Below are 21,906 nucleotides of genomic sequence, written 5' to 3'. Positions count from 1 at the left end.
GGAAATGAGTTTTTCACAAAAGGATATAGTTATGTTTTGTGGTCAGTTTACCTCTACTTAAATATTAAATATACAAATTATTTCCACAGCAAATATGTAAATAGAGGTAATTGGTCATACAATTCGCTATACAAGGTCGAAAACATTGTGCACAGTTCTGTTGGCAGATGTAATTTAGCAGGATTACCAGCTTATTTATAAAAAAAAAAAAGCCACAATGAGATATTAGCAGTAAAACTATGCTGCCACTCTGTTAACTAACTTTACTACAATGGCACAGCAATAGTAATGCAAAGATGCAGAACAATGACTGGGAAATGGAATGGTTTTCTCATTACTGCATTCCATGCTTAGCCCATTTCTCTTTCAAAATTGATGCAGCACTGGCAAAATAGTGGTGGAGAAACCCTTGTTGGCAAGCACAGAGGTAAGATGTTTCTTCTCTAAATCCTTAAGGTTTCTTGGCTGTCGCTTGGCAACTTGAAGTTTCAGCTCCCTACTTAAAATTTTTAATAGTATGAAGGTCTGGAGACTGGCTAGGCCAATCCATGACCTTAATGTGTTTCTTCTTGAGCCACTCTTTTGTTGCCTTGGTGGTATGTTTTGGGTCACTGTCATGCTGGAAGACCCATCCACGATCCATCTTCAGTGTTCTGGCTGATGAAGCAGGTTCCCATCCAAGATTTTACAATACATGGCCTCTCAATGCAGCAAAGTCAGCCTGTACTTTTAGCAGAGAAACAGCCCCAAAGCATAATGTTTCCACCTCCGTGCTTGACTGTAGGGATGGTGTTCTTAGGGTCATAGTCAACGTTTTTCTTCCACCAAACTCAGCAAGTCGAGTTAATGCCAAAGAGCTCAATTTTTGTCTCATCTGACCACAGCACCTTCTCCCATCCTTTTCTGAATTATTTAGATGTTCATTGGCAAACTTCAGATGGGCCTGTACATGTGCCTTCTTGAGGAGAGGGACCTTGGGGCGCTGCAGAATTTCAATCCATGACAGAGTATTGTGTTGCCAATGGTTTGCATGGTGACTGTGTTCCCAACTGCCTTGAGAACATTCACAAGCTGCACCCGTGTAGTTCTGGGCTGATCCCTCACTGTATTATGTAGAGCTACAACTCCCCAATTTAAAAAAAAAGGTTTTGTACATGTTTGGTATTTAAAATGATAACCGCTGCAACTTACCAACATTTCACATGAAAAAAGCCATAAAATATTACCTGAAGTATTAAAGTAGTTGTAAACCTCAGACATGAAATATAAACAAAGCACATCCCTCTATAGTGTGTACTTCCCTCAAGCCAGATCACTAAGGGGTTGATCTACGAAATCTGGAGTGTACACAATCTGGGACAGCTCTGCAAAGAAACCAATCAGCTTCCAGGATTGTTTTGTCAAAGCATAATTGAACAAGCTACCATGCACCGCTGCACCAGATTCACCTATGTGTCAGTTTTTTCTGCTTCTTCAGTCCCGTTATAATCATGAATCACTTCTGACAAGTTTTCCTGACACCAAGAGAAAAATGTGGTAGGGGAGGGAGCGCAGAACCTGTGATTGACAAACTCAGCTCTGTTCCTGTGTTTTGTGTGAAGAGGGGCGTGTCCCTTCTTTTCAATCAGCTCTCCACGCTGAGCTTTGCAGTGTGCAATTGCAACTCTTTGCCCCCTTTTTATTAAAGCTCAGACAAGCTTTATAAATTCTGGATGTTTGCAGAACTTTCAGCAAGCTTTTAAAGTATCATACAGCTCTAGTTTGTAAATGTTGAACATATATCTTATCAGGAATGCAGACTGTCACTTTAAATAAGCTGCTAGCAGGTTTCACCACTACTACTAAGTTTGCTAAGCCTGCAGAAACCTGCTAACAGCTTGTTTAAAGTGACGCTCAGTACACCCATTAAGATCTGAGTATAATATTTTCCAAATAGAAGCAGAAGTCTTAGAGATGGTTGCTCAAAGCTTATCGAAAGTTTCATAAAGGCTTGCTGTTCACACTGCTCTTATACATGCTGAAGCTGATATTTTACTAGAAGCAATTCAAAACATCTGTGTCACAAGGTAGAACCAGAATGCAAGTGTACAATCCAAACGCACAGGTTTCTGCATTTAAAAATGGCTGTGTGTATAAGTGGGTGCAGCAGCGACCGTTGGCTGGAACCAAACAGAATCAGCAAGGGAGAATGTCACCAGCACACCGAGGATCACCAATATGGGTCCAAAAGTTTTAATGAACAATCACAGTAACAGCAAGGCAACGTTTCAGAGTCTCGCAGGACCCCTTCATCAGGCATCGTCACATGCCTGATGAAGGGGTCCTGCGAGACTCCGAAACATTGCCTTGCTGTAACTATGTGATCGTTCATTAAAACTTTTGGACCCATATTAGTGATCCTCAGTGTGCTGGTGACATTCTCCCCTACAAGATAGTACCAGACAGACTACTGTCATAGCAAGATTTGATGGCACAATGGCGGATGGGTGCTGAACACCCTCCAAGACCTTCCCACTACTTATGCTAACCTGCCTGTGCCAAGGAATACTACAGCACAGAAAAGATGGTCAGATCGTATGAGGCTTATACTTCTGCCTGATTTATTTAAGGTAATTGCATGGAAATATATATATATATATATATATATATATATATATATATATATATATATATATATATATATATATTAATTATACCTAAGCAATTCCATATTCATGTAAGACCTGTTTTAAATGTCAAATCGTGCATTTAATGCCTGATCTGATTTTCTAAATTTCTGTATTCATCCAGTAGACTAGATCCAGTACACTATATTTGGTGAGCATAATGGATTAGGTTTGCACACTTTCATGCAATTACATGAAAAAAACAACGTTCTTAGAAACTTCCAGAACGACAAATGTAGTGAACTCAAACATCTTGATGTTAGTAGACACCAAATGTGAAAACAACCACAGTCATTGTTGATGATGCAAATAAGGGTTATTTACAACATGGCAGGCTTTTAAACCTCTCAACATTAAAAAAAAATTGGTTCTGTTGTACAATAGTGTTGCCCAAATGCAGGCCTTAGATGTGCTACATTTGGTCTCATGTAAGGTTAAGGTCTCTTTTAAACCAATAAACATATATTGTTTTTATAGGGCATACTTTTAACAGTTAGTGTTGTTTAAACTACTAGTCCATTCAGAGCTGTTCAATAATTTATTAATAATAATTTGTAGTTCTAAGGACATCACAACACCTTAGAAGAGATGCCCAGTCCAATTACAGAAGAAATTACATAGCAGTTTGTGTTTCAATTTATTTATTTTTACTTAAACATAAGGCTCCACGCACACTGGGCATTTTAATAATGCTGGTAACGTTAGCTGTATAAAGTCACGTTAAAAATGTTAGCGTTTAGCTGCGTTTGCGTCTTTTATCTTTTACCAACAAAAAAACATTTTTTTTGCTAAAAAAAAAAAAAAAGTTTAAGAAACGCCGGCGTGCCGCGTTTTACCCACTAGGTTCTGGGTTTTTTTTCCAAGCCAAAAAACGTTGATTACAGTCTAAGTGTGCATGGACACATAGGATAACATGCTGGGAAGTTTACTGGCTGTAGGAAAACAAATGTCAAAAAAGTCCAGTGTGCATGAGGACTAAATGATTTAGTCTTTAAATTATTGCCAATAACTTACAGCTCTACATAAAGACGTGAGCCAAGGTTAAACCCCCAGCTCTTTAATCAGGTTTTTTTTATAACTATAATACATCAATACCTACAATAAACACTGTGTTAAATTGCTGCAGTGATAAACAGCAAATATTTAATGTATGAAAATCAAAATTATGCTCAATTACAGGGAATTAGTTTCATTATATGTAGACAGAAACAGAATAACTGAAAAAAGGACATTCTAGTTACAGCTCAATTCATCCTGGGCAAAAGTATGTCATATACTGGAACCTTTCCACTGGCTTACTGCTGTCCTACTAACAGTTAATGAGAGGTAGTAAATGTTGGCATGTTAGAGCACGTTTGTAAGAAGCACTCGGCTAAAGAGACTGGTAGCTGCACAAATGCCAGACATAGGATGTGAAATGTGACAGACACAAGCTGGATGGCAGGAAGCCCAGCTCTCACTAACCTCTCTCATTTGCTTTCCAGGGACATTTCTTCCTTTTGTGAGAAGGAGAGAATGGAAAAAAGGAAGGAAAGAGAAGAGAACCAGAAATAAATTTCACATTTAATGTTATGCTCTAAAAATAAAAAATTACCTAGATAGAAAGAAGAAAGGACAGGTCAGGTGAAAAAGAAAGAAAACAACAGCTTGGTATATAGGTCATAAAAGCAAATGCATTTTCCCTTTAAAAATGAAAGTCATCCAAAACCTTTTATATTCTCCTGGGTGCAGTACAGTGAAGTACAGTTGGGGGCCTTCTAATTACATTCAAGAAGAATTTCTCAAATATGATCAAAGTATAACTAATTATTAGTATAACAAGATAATTCTGTATGTGGAGGTTTTTTTTTTTTTTTTTTGGTGCAAACATTGATAATCTAATATCAATACCAAAAAAATATGAACGTAAAATCATCATTTTATTATTATATTTTACAATTCATAAAAAACAGCATAAGACATTAAAAGTGGACAAAAGGTACTTAAGCACTTGCCCTCCAGAGTATTTACTCCCCTTCCTGACCAGGCCATTTTTTTGCGTTACGGCGCTGCGTTACTTTCACTGAAAATTGCGGGGTCATGCAATGCTGCACCCAAATGAAATGTACGTCCTTTTTATCCCAAGAATAGAGCTTTCTTTTGGTGGCATTTGATCGCATTTGCGGTTTTTATTTTTTGCACCATAAAAAAAAAAAAAAAAAAAACCAAAAAAAACATTTTGAGAAAAAACCCAATATTTGATTTACTAATAAACACTTCCAGTAAAAAAACTTAAAAATCAAATTTAGTCATAAATTTAGGCCAAAATGTATCCTGCTACATGTCTTTGCTAAAATAAATTAATTGGTTTATGTGAAAGTTATAGCATTTACAAATGGCGGTATATATACTGGAATTTTTTTTTTTTTTTCTTTTTACTAGTAATGGCGGTGATCAGCAACTTACAGCAGGACAGTGGCAGGCATTCTGACACTAGCGGGGAGCTGACCTCACTGGCATCCCAAGTGACACCAACACAGTGATCAGTGCTAATAAAAAGCACTGACACTGTACTAATGGCACGCTGTTTTACTGTGTGCGCTTCACTGTAAGCACACTGCTTTGCACAGCCAGGAGAATGGTACTTGCTTGACTGCATTGTGCCAAGTGTAAAGTTTGGAGGAAGGAGTATTATGGTGTAGGGTTGTTTTTCAGGGGTTGGGCTTGGCCACTCCAGTGAAGGGAACTCTTAAGGCATCAGCATACCAAGACATTTTGGACAATTTCATGCTTCCAACTTTGTGGGAAGAGTTTGGCGATGGGCCCTTCCTGTTCCAATATGATATAACAACCAGTGCACAAAGAAAGGTCCATAAAGATATGGATGAGTGAGGTTGGGGTGGAGGAACTTGACTGGCCTGCACCTCAATCCAACGGAACACCTTTGGGATTAATTAGAGTGGAGACTGCAAGCCAAGCCTTCTCGTCCGACATAAGTGCCTGGCTGTACAAATGCGCTTCTGGAAGAATGGTCAAACATTCCCATAGACACACTCCTAAACCTTGTGGACAGCCTTCCCAGAAGAGTTGAAGCTGTTATAGCTGCAAAGGGTGGGCCAACTCAATATTGAACCCTACGGACTAAGACTGGGATGCCATTAAATTTCATGTGTGTGTAAAAGCAGGTGTCCCAATACTTTTGGCAATATAGTGTATGTGGCATCGCTGCAATCTTCAGGAGAATTTATTTTGCATTTTTTTCGTGGTAGGTCATGGTAGTGGCATAAAAATATAAGGCTAAATTGAAAAAAATATATATATATTTTTCTACTATTTTGGGCCAGTTTTCCTTTCAGGAGATAACTATTAACATTGCCCAACAAATAAAAGCCTAATTTGTCCTGAAAAAAACAAGGTATAATATACCTAGACAAACTAATTCCAATGATACATACAGGTATACTAACATGTCAAAGTTGCAAAATAGGATTTTGGCATTAAGGTTTGTTTTGACCTTGGTCATCAAGTGGTTAAATCAAAATAAAATGTTATTTTACATTAGTCTTTCCAAACCCTACTGTGACACCCAGTACACCAGCAGAGAGAAAGGAGCAGTGCTGCTAGACAATAAGGTTCAACAATGTATACTGCACAGTGCTGTGAACCCAACAAATGGACCTGGCTGGAGGATGGCACACAGAGATGACATAATCCGTGAGATTCTGTTCCTTCACTATCCGATTACAGCTTTGATCAAGTTCTAATGTAGATTGCAAGGTCTTTGGCTAGTGCCTGGCAGTAATGTCTGATTTAGAAGACTTTTGACATTTTTTGGCACATAAACTAGTTCACAAATATGCATTTCAACTGTGTACACAGTCATTTGTCTGCATTTACACTTTACCCAAATTGTTTTTTTTTTAATCTGTCAGGGTTAAATAAATGATTGAGGTGGTGTTTAATCACATATTTCCCCTGAACAGCAGACCTCTGGCTTTGACATCTGTTTTGATTTAACACAACAGCTGCAATAGTCAGCTGTAGCAGATGTAATTGTGCTGTGTGCTACAAAGATTCTGGACCTTGCATAGAAAAATATGGGGAACAGACATTAATGGCAATGTCCTTGCATAACTTCACACAGCATAATCTAAAAACACAGGGATGAAATATTATATAGCCAATTATCTGTTACAGATGATTCATAAAAATATATGGTATATTTATTGTATTTTTCAAAGGTGTAAATATCTCTTAAAACCAAAGCAACCAATGACCTGTTTTTTTCCCCCAGGATATTAATCCTGTCTTTCAAAACCCACACTATAACAGGATGGGATCAGGCAGTGCTACCCCCTACTAATTTAATATAACACTACAAATCTCAAATTGTACCTGAAGCCAATTTTTTTTTTTTTTTTTACAATAGTTACAATAGAGTTGTGTGGGGTTAGCATCTCTGTCTGACTGTGTCCTCACTATAAAGATTCAGGCTTGGTTCACATTAGTGAAATTTCTGATGCGACTTCAATCGCACAGAATCTCTCAAGATGGAGCGATTTTGTAAAACATTCCTGTCCTACTTTGGTGTGCTTCCAGTGAGATTGTGGCATAGACTTCAATGGAAACACACAGAAATCGCATGTACATGCAATTCTGATGCGGTTTGGAAAGCAATATCATGTTTTTATTTTGAACTCAACTCTCCTGCCAGACAAATTCTTGGTCCCTTCATAGTAGTACTATTAGTTCATCAAAATGCCATAAAAAAAAAAAGGGTCAAAAATGAACTGCACTACCTACATGCATCTGGAATTGATTCAAAATTGCATCTCACTATTGCGAACCTTTCCTCACTTGTCCTGGTGACCATTGCCTCTAAGACTGAAAGTGAGGGAAAAACAAACAAAATTTTAAATTGGAAATCCAGGCTCCCACTCCCTCCTAACTCTTATTCTAACTACTTTGTCAGAAGGAAAATGCTTATACTTACGTATTCTCCGAGCAGTCCGGTATAGTCACATGATCGGCTTCCTGCTGCGGCTTCTCTGGTCGGGAGGGTTGCCCCATAATAAGCCTAAGGCTGATGTCACTGCCCAGGCATTTCATCCATTGTCAGCGCTCTCTACTCTGAAGCCAGCTGTTGGGGAGATCATGTGAATGGACCAGAGCACCCTGAGAATCGTTAAGTATAAGCATCTTCCTTTTACAGGGTAGTTATAATAGGAGTTGCAAGGGGAGTGGAAGCCGTTCTAGGTTTCGTTCATTAAAGCCTAGCATTGCACTTTAAGTTACCACCAGAACTACAAGTGAAATGTTTCAATGAGGACACTTGATTTGGTCCCAGCAGTAATATGGAAGACTTTTACTTTCCAGGAGTTTTAACCATTCTGTACTTTCTCAAAAAAAAAAAAAAAGAAATTGACTTTAGATATACCTTAAAATTAGAAGATAAACTTGTTCTTAGACAAAACAGTATTTTGTAGAATACGATTTTATTTTATCATTAGACAATGTAATGGTTTCCATGTTATAGGGACTGCGGGACTAAGGACTCTTACTCGTAATGCACGGCAGATTGGTTTACATTAATCTGCTGAAATCCATTGACCGAAATGACATAAAAAATGGAAGATTGGAAACATTCTGTGCTAGCTACAGTTATAAAAAAAAAGCAGAGATTTAATTTATATGGTGAAAAATTAGAACATAATAAGCATGGCCTGCTTGGTTGCTAAGGGTAACACATTTACCCCTCATGTTCAATTTATAACACCAGCAAGTCTAATGCTTTTCCTTTTGGTACGAAAGCAACAATATAGTAAAGTTAAATACTGCTTGCGCAACTGCAAGGTGGCTTCCTAATATGAGCACTTTTTGACTCCTGGTTTTCCTGGCTTTCATCGTATGTTTGAAGTGACAGTGCAATTTTTCTTTACCAGCCACAACACTGGGGAAAAGGTGGTGTACCTTCATGACAGGAATGCCTCCAAGAAAAAAAAAAAAAAAGAGCTCTACTACAGTAGCCAGGGGCAGAACTAGAGAAGCTGTACAGTAATATTGTCAGTGTCCTAGGGATACCTTATTCATGGTATTTGGCTATTACAGATGGGATGAGCTGGCTCTTTTATGCACGACTTTTATAAAAAGTTTATAAAATTGCAATTAATAAAAATCAGAAAAAAAAACAAACTTTCCAATAAAAGGAGCAGGATAAAAAAAAAAAAATTTTACATTGATGGTCACGGTGAATGCAAAGTTATTGAGAGGTTACAGTTTTACCTTACTTATTACTCTTTCTTCACAGTCCACTGATCCTCTCCCTCAACCAGAAAAACATAATTCCTAGTCCTTAAACTGCCCAGTGATTTATTAATACAAGGGTAAGCAAGGTCTTAAATTTTCTGCAAGGGAATTTTCTTTTTTTTTCATCTGTTTATTTGCTAATCACTTACTGTTTAAAGGATGCCTTCGAAACACAGCAATATTAATATATGTTTCATATGTATTATATGACAACTGGTCAGTGTATGCGCTGGTAAATTGGAAGAAAAGAATACCGCACTGTGGGAACTTAAATAGGTGTAATGCTGCGTTTAATGGCACGTACATGGTTTTCTGAAAAATATTTGTACCTTCTTTCAATATGCTACAGTTCTACGTAAAACAGTAAAAATAAATAAAAATATTTTGGGATGGTTTTGCTTCCTTAAATGCAATTATCCAGGTCAATTGGAGGCGCTAACAATCCTATTACTATGTTCCTTACTGTTTATTCTTACCTCTTGCGGTGGGGAAGGAGTTGTTAAGCTGCTCCATGACTTCCTCTAGTCCTGTGCTTGTATCATGAGGAGGACTGAGAATATCATCCTCTCCTAAGAGAAATAAAAAAAACCTTTTTTTCAATTAAAAAAATAAGAGACACTTAAACCTTCAAGTACCTAAAATGAACATTACAAATATTAAACTGATAGAGATCTTTTAGCTTGATTAAAAGAACGAACTGAATTATAACAGGGAGCATCAAGACGTGCCTTTGAAGGAGTTTGCTTAATGAGTACTTTCATATTGCTAAACGTTTTAGCCATTGCTTAGAACAAAGTGTAAACAGGGCTCTTCTAGGGCGGCTTAAGAAGGACAAATCAATGTTTGTTTCAGTGACTTTCACTCTTCTGAGATTCATATTTAGTGATTCTCTTGCCCCAGTCACCTACAGCATATTAATCAGTAATGTGTCCTAGATGCAATTCTTCTGGCAAAGTTAAATCTTGGCAATATTTCAGAGGAGGTAACCTTGTCTCGCTGTTCCACATCAACCATCATGTGAATGTTTTGTGGGTTTATTTTTAGAACTATCATTGACGCTTCCATCACATAATCATGAGCACCTGAGATCAGCCAAAAGTCATTTCCACATCAGGTGACTAGAAAGGCGAGAACAGTACTTCCAGAATGGTGACTAGAGCGCTTAAAAGCAGAAATGACAATAACTTTGTGAGGATGTACAACTGAACATGCAGCCAATTTAAATCCAAAAAGGGCGAATAGTCTTGAACACTCATTAATAAAAAAGGACTGCTTCCATGAACATATTTGCTCTATGTGCAGCACATCTGCACTAATACACAGTAATTTACTTTGTATAAAAATCATCATAGCTTGCTTCATAGAGAGGTATATTTTACATTGTAGCTTAGCAAATTTGAGGACTCTTAGCAAAATATGAAAACCTTGCTCAAAGGTGAATGATTACAAGCATCTTGGAACAGATGCAAACATTTAAGCTACCTTAGTTGAGCTACACAACTCTTTTTATTCCAAGTTGTTTTATTCTAAGATGTTTTGCTAGATTATTGATTCTCTTATTTGGGAAAAATAATATAATTGTGCCGGCAACATTCCTTGGCAATTGCCAATTCATTTTCAGTATTGTGTCTTTCACTCATTAGTGCCCATTTGTACACGTTCTCCACACTTGTCAATTCACTAGCATCACATCCAGTTCCTCATCAGCATTAATACATTGTTACAAAGAAAAAAAAAAAAAGAAAAAAATGGCAGAAGCTGGAGAAATAATAGGGTAATAGTGAACTGCCCCATAATCGGATTCCCGTTAGGCTGTTTTTTTTTTCCTCCATTTAGCTCTTTCAGTACATTTCAGCAAAATAAAATACTGTGTAAAATAGGTAGAACACAATTTTCTAATTTGGTCAAAAAACTCTATATCCTCCCTTTAAATACCTGGCATTATACTGTCACCTACTGCCAGGTATCATCACAAATTAAATATTCAGGCTTTCGTAACCTCTTAAAAAAAAAAAAAAAAAGCTAAAGAAAAAGGGAGAAGCACAGCAAACTCGAAAAGGTAGCCTCTTCTGTCATCTGAAGATTTGCAACTAGGCATTGTGTACAAAATTATGTATTTAACCACTTGTCCTCCAGAGGATTTACCCCCTTTCCTGACCAGGCCATTTTTTTCGATACGGCGCTGTGTTACTTTAACTGACAATTGTGCGGTCATGCAATGCTGCACCCCAATTAAATTTACATCCTTTTTTCCCCACAAATAGAGCTTTCTTTCGGTGGTATTTGATCGCCTCTGAATTTTTATTTTTTGTGCTATAAACAAAAAAAGACCGACAATTTTGAGAAAAAAAGAAACAATATTTTCGACGTTTTGCAATTAAACATGTCCAGTAAAAAATTTTTAAAAAAATCAAATTTCGCCATAAAGTTAGACCAAAATGTATTCTGAGCACTTCAGAGATCATGTTTTTGGTGGATATCTTTTTGAATGGAAGATTTGGACTTTGCTTATGATATGAACTTGTGTTTGTCACTTTATGCACTCTTTTGGTGGAAGTGTTATTTTCATTGTAATATATATATATATATATATATATATATATATATATATATATATATATATATATATTATTTTTTTTTCCCCCTAATATTTTATATAATTTTGTGGATTGAATTGTATTTCATTAGCGAGCGCTGTTTATGCTGTTTTTGCACTATTTTTTAGGTTTTTAATTTTATTTATTTAAAATGGCGGCTCCAGCCACGTTTTGATTTATATTGATATTATTTTGTTTTTCACATTTAGTGCGGGGATATAGGCTACTTTTGGAGCCTATTTTTTATTGAAATATCCCTTCGACTGCTCTCTTTAGATCCTTCTATTCACAGCCAGAATCAGTTGCTAAGGAAGGACAATTGTAGACCCACTGCTTCCAAGCTAGAGGACCCTGATTCTGCAACTCCTATTTAACAGTCAAACAAGTACCCTTTTCAACTGACTTTTATATCAGGGTGCACAGACAAGTAAGAATAAAGGAAAGTGCACTTACTCTTAGTTCATAGCTTCAGCAGTAAAGTGTTCCAGAAACTTATTTTAAAATACTGTCAAGCTGATGACCCCTGTTCTGTATCTGGACAGAAAAGTAGCCCTACATGAACATACTCAAAAGAGAATGGAAGAAACCCAGTACAGCGAATTACAGTCACTACAAAACATGTATGGACTTTAGGATGAATATTCACTCACAGATGTACTGACTTGTAAGTGGACAATTCAACTGCTGTAAAATATGAACAAGCAGTCACAACAAAAATGCCCCAGTTTTTTGATCCACCAAAATGTTTAGTTATTTAAGAGAAAAGGAATTATCAAAGACCGATTGATTACTAAGCTTCATAATTACACTCTCTTATCGGTCTTCAATAATCAGACCCCAAGCAGTTACTAATGCCAAAGCTCAAGTGCTAATATGTTTAGTACTGTGCATAAAAAATTGTGACAGAGTCATTAAAACATAAAACTCAATACCATAATACTTTAAGAAGATGATCTCACATATAAGACTGATAAGGATTAAAGGGAACTCCAGGAATCCCTTTTGTATCTACAATTGCAAAATCACTACTACAAAAATAAAATTTTTTTTTACAAGAATGTTGTTTTGTGGCATCTCCAAACCCTTGTGAAACAAATGCACTATCTGTTTCTGTGTATGGTTACACTTGCCCATGAACATGTCAATGTCAGGCAGGACCTAGCTAGGGGAAAAAAAAAAAATCACAGCTCCCATGAGATTCTCCTATGGAAGCAGACCAATCAGCTGGGATGTTGTAGAACAACTCTAGAGATGGGAAACAAAAATGGAGAAAGTTCAGAGAGATAACACAAATCAGGAGAGACTCAGTACTTATGTTCAGAAAAGAAGGGAAAGGTGAGACATGGTTGAAACCTTTAAATGCATTAAGGATGTGAATAAGGTTAGACGGCAGTATCTTCAATACGAAGTGAAGATCTTGTGGACCTTACCTCAAACTAGCAGGAGGAAAGCTCAAAACGAATGTTTAAAAAAAGTGTTCATTTACCAACAGTAGCTGATGCTGGGAATAGACTTTCAGCTGGGGTAGTGAGTCAGTCAATAGTAAGTGGATTCAGATATGCTTGGGACAAACAAAGATCTGTACTAAAAATGGGGCAGACTCAATGAACCACTTGGTCTTTTAACTGCTGTTGCTATTTTATGTTTCTTTGTAGGGGAGGTGGTGGACATAAAACAATTTGCCTCTTGATGTGGGCACTGAACCCACCTATTTGCAGCCTCATTTAAATTGCTGAGAGCAGGGTCACATGTACAAAGATTCTTCTTTTATCACACATGACCATTCATAAGCAGAGAGGCATGGCTCCAACTTATTGCTGCATTGTCAACATATACATAATTAGTGGTCACTATACTGGGTATAAAGCATCAAGTTCAACATAAGGTCTTCTTTTGCCTTCAAACACCTTAAATTTTCATTTATGAAAATTAAGCATTTTGATCCATATCATTTAATAGCATCACCATCACTAGCTTGATCCATTGGTGCATAACAGAATAGACATCAGGATTCATGATGTGTACAACAAATTCTGACCTTATCTGTACGTTGCAGCAGAAATTAAAGTGGTTCTAAAGTAAGAAAGTTTTGCATTCTATGCATTAATGTAAAAAACCTTCTGCATGCAGCTTTACCCGCAAGCCCCCCTTATCCTTACCCGAGTCTGATCTTGATCCAGTGATGTACACAAGAGCAGAGGTTCTCCTGCTCCTCATTGGCTCAGACACAGCAGTAGGAAGCCTTGGCTCCCACTGCTGCCAATCGCAGGCAGTGAGGAGGGAGCAGGGGCGAGACAGAGTCCCACTTTGTGTGTCTCACGGATACACAGAGCTGGCTCCGGAACAAGCCCGCACATAGGAAGGGGCTTGCTACGGTGGGCACTTGGCAGGGAGAGAGGGAAGGATCTCCGACAGGGGACCCAAGAAGAGGAGGATCGGGACTGCCCTGTGCATAACCATTACACAGAGCAGGCAAGAATGACGGGTTATTTTTTAAAAATAAAATTGTAACCTTTACAAACACTTTAAGAGACAAGCCAATGAGATGTTTTAATCCTCCATTGTCCAGTTCTGATGATTACACTGTAGCTTAAGAGCTGAACATATTGGAACCTAGCACCATCTTCTATTGGTGTAGCAATTACTAATTAAGGCTTGACAAACTGGACATTCAGTTGTGCTCTTCTGCACACCAGTGATGTAATGAGTGGTTACTTAAGTAGTTGTATATTTGTAGTCTGCCTAAACAAGTCTGACCATTCTCCGCTGACTGCTCTCAATTTATACATAGCAACGTTTCTCTGAAGCATTCTATTTTTTGAACAATTCTTTACACTATAGAGATGGCCATGCATTAAAACCGCAGACGTTGAACGGGTTCTGGGATACTGCAAAAGCTCTACCATCTCCTACCAACATTTATTCTACAAATCAGTTGTTTAGATCACAAATATCCCCCTCCTGATGTATGGTTGGTCAGTTATTGAAGTTCCTAATGATGGATGGATAAGTGTAGACGCTGAATATGCCTACATTTATCCAAATGCAGCATCTCTTTGCGATGTGCAGTTTTTAAAAGCAATCTTTAGAGTGCAATACAAGCCTGTCACACATTTGCTGCAAAATGACGAGCTTTAGGATGATGAGCTGAATTTTCTTTCTAGGTTTTTACATAAGCAATCACAGATTGTCAGAGTCAACAATTAAAAAGTAATGTTATGTACAGTAGACCAGTGTTTTTCAACCACTTTTATGTCAAGGCACCCTTTAGAACTGTGCACAATCCTTGGGCACACCAGTCTGAGGGCTCGTTCACACCAGGAGGTGCGTCCAAGCATGCATGCTTTTTTTGCGTTTCTAACGGACACAAATGTACGGACATATGTTATATGTGTGTGGTGGTTGTTAAGAATGAATGACACCCACGCGTCACTGCAAAAGGCAGCACATTTTTTGTGTGGTACAGGAAATTGTGATTTTGCATGTTACTGCACTGCCCCTGGTGTGAAGAAGCCCTAAAATATAGTCTGTCAGGCAGAGTTCAGTGATCTTAGGTTGTAACTATTCTCCACCCCAATTCCCCCTACTAGCACAGCCCCCTCAAATTCCTCCTTCTAGCACAAACCCCACTCACAACCCCCTCCCCCCCCAAATCCTTCTTCCTACTGCCTATACAGGAACAGTGTGGGGAGGAGATGGAGGGGTGGTAATCAAATCCTGCACACTGAGATGTGAGAGCGACATTGTGTTAACTCCTATGCACAAATAGGAGAGATAGAGAGAGCACAGCCTGCACTCCTGTCCTCAAGGGTGCTGTGGCTACATCCCAGTCTGAGCAGGACCCTGTGTTAAAGCCTGTGCACAAAAAGGAGAGAGTGAGCACAACCTGCACCTTCTCCCGGCTCTCTCCTCCCCCTGCTACGAGTAAAGCTTTCAGTTTTGCCAGCAGCACTACTGATAGCAGCAGGGGAGAAGAGCTGAGAAGAGGTCTGGGCTTTGAACTCTCTCGCCTCTCTAAACATGGGCATTGACACAGGTACGAGCACATACTGGGATGTTGTCACGGCACCCCAGCCAACACTGGTATACATAACGCATGTGGACAAATGAGGCACTTTCACACGGACCCACAGCATGGTACCCATGGTTTTCAAGTGCATTATCTGCGGTTTCCCATAGACTTCTTTTATGTTCTGCCTATTTGGTGCATTTTCTGAAAGCTCACAAAAAGTCCTGCATGCTGCATCTTTGGTGAGCTTTCAGAAAACGCACCCCAAAAGCAGGACATAATATAAGTCTATAGAAAACAGCAAATAATATGCATAAAACCGTGAGAACCGTGCACTGCACCCATGCTGTGGCCAAACCACAAAGGGCAAAAATATAAAAGTGGACTACAAAATGAAAGAAAGTGCAGCACTATAGTAGTTACAGGTCCAACAACACAACGTATACAATCACGTGAAACAGCTTAATAAAAACCACATATGAAAATACACTGAAAATTAAAGGAACACTTTTTAATCAGAGTATAGCATCAAGTAAATTAAACTCCAGGGATATTGATCTGGTCAGTTAAGTAGCAGAGGGAGTTGTTAATCAGTTTCAGCTGCTTTGGTGTTAATTAAATTAACAACAGGTGCACTAGGTGGGCAGCAATAAGTCGACAACCAAAACAGGAATGGTTTTACAGGTGGAGGCCACTGACATTTCTTTCCCTGTTCACCTTTTCTGACTGTTTTTCACTAGTTTTGGCTAGGGTCAGCGTCACTACTGGTAGCATGAGGCGATACCTGGACCCTACAGAGGTTGCACAGGAAACTCCTTCAGGATGGCACATCAATACATGCCATTTCCAGAAGGTTTGCTGTGTCTCTCAGCACAGTCTTAAGAGCATGGAGGAGATTCCAGGAGACAGTTACTCTAGGAGAGCTGGACAGGGCCGTAGAAGGTTCTTAACCCATCAGCAGGACTGGTGTCTGCTCCTTTGTGCAAGGAGTAACAGGATGAGCACTGCCAGAGCCCTACAAAATGACCTCCAGCAGGCCGCTGGTGTGAAGGTCTCTGACCAAATAATCAGAAACAGACTTCATGAGGGTGGCCCGAGGGCCAGCTGTCCTCTAGTGCTCACTGCCTGGCTCGACTGGCATTTGCCATTGAACACCAGAATTGGCGGGTCCAACACTGGTGCTCTGCGCTTTTCACAGATGAGAGAAGGTTCACCCTGAACACATGACAGATGTGGAAGAGTCTGGAGAAGCCATGGAGAAGGTTATGCTGCCTGTAACATTGTTCAGCATGACCGTTTTGGTGGTGGGTCAGTGATGGTCTGGGAGGCATATCCATGGAGGGAGACACAGACCTCTACAGGCTAGACAATGGCACCCTGACTGCCATTAGGTATCGGGATGAAATCCTTGTACCCATTGTCAGACCCAACTCTGGTGCAATGAAATTTCAGCAAAATGGAATAGCCTGCTCCATAATTTTTTCACTTTGATTTTCAGGGTGTCTTTGAATTCAGTCCTCTGTAGGTTGATAATTTTCATTTCCATCAAACTATGGGGCATCCTTACGTTCCTAAAACATTACTTAGTGCATATCAGTATAGATATCCAGCATGATATTTTTCCCCATTGAGATCTGATGTGTTTTCAAAGTCCAACGTTGGTGAAATCACCATACTTGCAATTAGAGAGATTAAATTTCAATGTCCAAATTTGCTTAAAAATGAAATCACTACCATCATAAACATTGTTGTACATCCAGGAACTCACAGGAGCTCATATGCAGCCCACTGAACTGCTTTTTTTCTGTCATTTAACCACCTCTCTTACATATTTGCGTGTGCCTCCCCATCTACATGGACAGTACGATGCCAAACACCACATTCCCAAAACAACCAGAGTGCATCCCAGAAAGCGGTGTGGGCCCGAGCTGCCCTGCCAACCGATTATGTCATCGGTTGGCAGGACATGGGCGGCCCGCGCAGCTTTCTGAGTCTCTGTGGCAGATTCACAGATTGCTGTGGCAAGCTTGACACAGTTTGGGCAGCACTGCTCACCGCTGTTAAAGAAAAAAGGCTTAACCGCTGGAACAGAACAATGCTTTACAAGGATGCCTGCCTCAGTTGGGGAACTTCTGGTTATTTTGGCTCCGACATCTCAGTTGAGAAACACTGCAGTAGACTATACTTTACCACACCAGAGAACTGATATAACTATCATAACATCAATATGGCATTTAGCTGCATAGAAAGCTGTCTTATCAAAGACTGAATAACCAACCGATACTGAACTTTGGGAGCATTATTTGTTTCTGACTTGTAGGAGCCCAGAATATCAAGTGACTTCGAAATTAGAAGTGATTCATTTATCACTGAACTGTATAAAGACAAAACCTGTTTTGATATAAATGAATAACCTTACACTGTTGCATAACGCAAATAAATGCATGTGCAACTGAGTAAACACAGAAAATAAGAGATCAAACATTTAGACGAGAGCTCGTCTTTTATCTTCACTTAGATTAGAAATCAATAGTTTGTGAAATGCCTGGGATATTATCGGAGATGACTTTGCATGCTTATTTTTCAATATCTAAATACATCCCATGTTGCCATAGAAATAATGATTCAGGCTATTGATTATAGAATGCTGCCACAGGGAATTTCACACTGAAGCTCTGCGGTCAGGCCTTGATTGTCTGCTTAGGTAAGATTCTTTGCAATCAGGAAAGCAAGATACCGTGCTGGTAGGTTTTTAACACATTATCTCCAATAGGAATATCTAATTCATTTTTATATTCTGCCTGTGAAAGCAGCTGGAACACCAGTTTTAAAGCCCATCTCCAAAGAAAGGAAAAATGCTCACTTGCAGTGGTGCTGTTGCCAAACTGCAAGGGTTAAATGCTCATTAGGTCTAGGGGAGAAGTATTTTTACTTTCCTGATTCTCCACAACCCTGCTGCTCTCCTCTATGCTCTGGCTGTGGATTGTCCCTTGGTGCATAAGGGAGAGGATACTACAGGGACCAGCCTTCGATTCTGCAGGAGAGGAGTATCTTGTAAGTAAAACTGCTTTTCTCTGACTACTTTATGGAAGAGAAGTGTTGGCTTTCAATATTCACTTAAATAGGGAAATGTATCAGACCAAATCGAAGCCAAGGGCATTCTATGCTATAGAAGCCAATGGCAGTGCTGTAACCTTGCCATTTATAGCTATAACGTTTGCACAAAGACATCGGTGTGTGAAATTCTTAGCCATGGAGAGAAATCATGGGCTTCCATCATTGCTTTGCTTCTTGCAAATTTGTGTTAGGCTGTAAATCATCAGCCTAATGACTGCAATCTCATCAGATCAGATTTTTAGGTTTAAGATTAAACTTTTTAAAATAAACTGCAACACTAACAAAGGCACCACACAGAAATGTACAGTAGGAATACAAACCTTTCAGGATTCTCTTTTTTTGTGAAATAAAGGTCAAGTGGGTACAGGAAACATTTATAAACTTGACATTATTTTGATAAAACAGATTCTTTTCAGCTTTTACATTAAAGTATGTCCTTTGTATCTGGTAGCTGACTAGCTTTAATGGACCAATTGACCAAATATATTTTGCTATGCTGCCAAACACTGCTGCTGTTCAATAGAGGATATGCAGGAATGGTCTGAGATTCAAGGTCATTTTTGGAAAAGCATTTTCCCAGTGTCTGCAGCTGAAAGGGCGAAGGAAGGTCTGCCTAGTATTGTATTGGGTATGCAGTCTCATTGGTGAGAGCCATGTCGGATTTTTTTTTTTTTTTTTTAGACTGAAAACGGCATTAAAACTATTCAGGATTAATTTATGTCATACCCAGTATATACTGCTAAACCTGTTTTAATGTGCCTGTACTTCCTATTCTGAAACCTTAAACCCTTCCTTGGAGAAGAAACCTGTAAAGTGGTAAAAAAAAGTTTTAAAGGTAACTTGTCTAGAGAGAAAAATAGAGACTGCCTTTAGACTACATTGGCAGCAGCTACAACGCAGCAGCTGGTGTTTGGTGAGATGACAGCATTGCACCATTCACTGTTTTGCTTAACAAACTTTATTGAAATGTGACATTTCATTAAGATCTATTGGCTACTGTGCAGTGTGAATCAGTGAATTGACTTGCACTGCACTTGAAAAATAAGTATGGCTTGCAACACAGTGGTGAGAATCAGCCAGGTAGGAAACAAGGCATCCAAAATGGTCCCTGTAGACAAAAGTGGACAATACCCATGTAAAGTCTTTTGCATAGCCATTTATAGACACCTTCAGAAGCCAATGTGACAACACAGGATCAAAGCTGAAACAGTGATGGAGCATTGTTACCCTGTACTGTAATAGAAGGACTTTTCAGTGCAGGGTTACCAGGTTTTTTTGTTTCTTTTTATAGTCAAGTTGCAGATTTAAAAAGTTTGAAAATTACTTTTACAATTACACTAACATGTTAAAGTATGAGGTTTTAATGATTATGTTTACCAATGCTTATTTCTTACAAATACTTTTTTACTTTTAAAAAGTAAAGATGCTGAACTTGTCATGTGAAATACTATGATTATTAAAGCTGAAGTCCAAGGAAAGGGAAAGGAAAAAGGTCTTTTGCAGTGGGGCTGCATGCACACTGTGAAGGTTAGGTGATCATTTAGGTCTAGTGGTCCACAAAACATAATTTTAAGAAAAGTCTAATATGCTTTATATTTTAGCCTACAAAAAGCTCCCGAGTGTAACAAAGTTTGCTCCAAACCCACACGGCCTCAATTCTTGATGAGTGCAGACTGGACAGATGCTAGAAACTTGGCATGCAGTTACAAAGACTACAATGCTGAATGCTAGTAAATAGTAAAGCTGCTGCTCAAGGGGAGCTTGCCATGAATAATCCTCCATACCACTCACTAGAAACAGGTGCTAGCCCAGGTCATTAAATTGTGAAGGTAGATGAACGCAGGAAACTTGGATGGCTGCACTCTGAAATAAATCATCAACTTTATTGTTGTGATAACATCTCTACTAATAAAAGTAAGACACTCTGTGCTTGAAGGAGGAGTAAATGTATTTCATGCCATCTCATCCCTTACGCATGAGTTGTGTGTAAGCGCAGAGATGGCGCAAAATGTACTGACTTCTCCTTCGGCCCACAGGGGTTGAATTACTAAAACTGGAGAGTGCAAAATCTGGTGCAGTTCTGCACAGAAACCAATCAGCTTCCAGATTTTGCCAAAGCTTAACTGAAAAAGCTGAAGTTAGAAGCTGAATGGCTGCTGTGCACAGCTGAAACTGATATTGAGGAATGATGAATTGCTTGCAGTGAAGTGGAAGGACAAATGGGATCCGGCGTTAACACGGTATCTGGCGTTGTTGAGAAACCCCTCTGTGTCCACAACTATAACCTTAACATGGGAGGGGTGGACTTCAACGACAAAATGATGAATCTGTATCTAGTTTCCCAGAAAGCTCAACACTGGTACAAAAAGGTGTCTATTTATTTATTTCAATTGGCTATATATAACACTTTTGTAATTTACAAAGCAACTGGACGAAGTGGATCCTTCCTAAAATTCCAGGAGATTATCACGGCTCTTTTGTATCCAGAAGGTGCTGTGGCCCAATCCTCAAATCCAGATGCAGTTAGCCGGCTGCATGAGAGGCATTTTACAGATGTCCTCTCTGGTACCCCAACCCAAAGATGATGTTGCGTCTGTAGCACACATGGAATAAGTAGCATGCTTATACAAGGTCTCGCAAAATGTTAGGTAGTCAGGAAACTGGCTATCACATTTTGAGAGACCCTACAATCTGTTTCAAAAAGTAAAAAAAAAAAAAAAAAAAAATGTAACCCCCCCCCTCAAAAAAATAAAAAGTCCTAAGAAAAAATTAAACATTTCAAAAACCAAAAATAGCTATAGTTTTTTCTTCTTGTTGTCATTGTTGTTACTGTTACAATTTTAATGTTTTATTGGTACTGTTTTATTGTTAACCATTGCTGTTTTCTTTGCAGGAATGTTATTCAGATGCAGCACCGACCTGTTTATTTTGACAGCAACAGGAATTCGCTTTCAGAATATACATAAGTCAGTGTGGGTAGCGCTGTTGAAAGAGATTTTTCATCCGCAGTTAAAAAAAAAAAAAGAAAAAAAAAGAGCATATATGCTGAAGCATGGGGGCCTGGGGTGGCCAGTGGTTGGATGGCCCCTATGCTTTGGCATTTATATTTTATAATACTTTTCTTGGGTGAGAACCTTCTTCCCTCAGCCAGGGCATTGAAAAATGGGTCATGGATAGGTGTTCCAGCATGACAATGACCCAAAACACATGGCCAAGGCAACAAAGGAGTGGC

The 21,906-nt window shown here is 38.8% G+C and overlaps 1 protein-coding gene across 1 annotated transcript in view; it reads right to left on the bottom strand.

The window, feature by feature from the left end:
• Positions 1–21,906, bottom strand: part of DMD (dystrophin) — a 2,676,943-nt gene that overhangs the window by 13,764 nt on the left and 2,641,273 nt on the right. Inside the window, exon 76 of the mRNA XM_089653005.1 lies at positions 9,428–9,520. Coding sequence (XP_089509131.1) covers positions 9,428–9,520 — 93 coding nt within the window. The remainder of the gene's footprint in view (positions 1–9,427; positions 9,521–21,906) is intronic.

The sequence above is a fragment of the Staurois parvus genome, unplaced genomic scaffold (genome assembly GCF_062004578.1).
Source record: "Staurois parvus isolate SC_StPar_1 unplaced genomic scaffold, SC_StPar_1.0 ptg000696l, whole genome shotgun sequence".
In the NCBI taxonomy this organism is placed as follows: Eukaryota; Metazoa; Chordata; class Amphibia; order Anura; family Ranidae; genus Staurois; species Staurois parvus.
The sequence above is the reverse complement of the archived record's forward strand: the minus strand, read 5'-3'. Positions and strand labels throughout refer to the sequence as shown.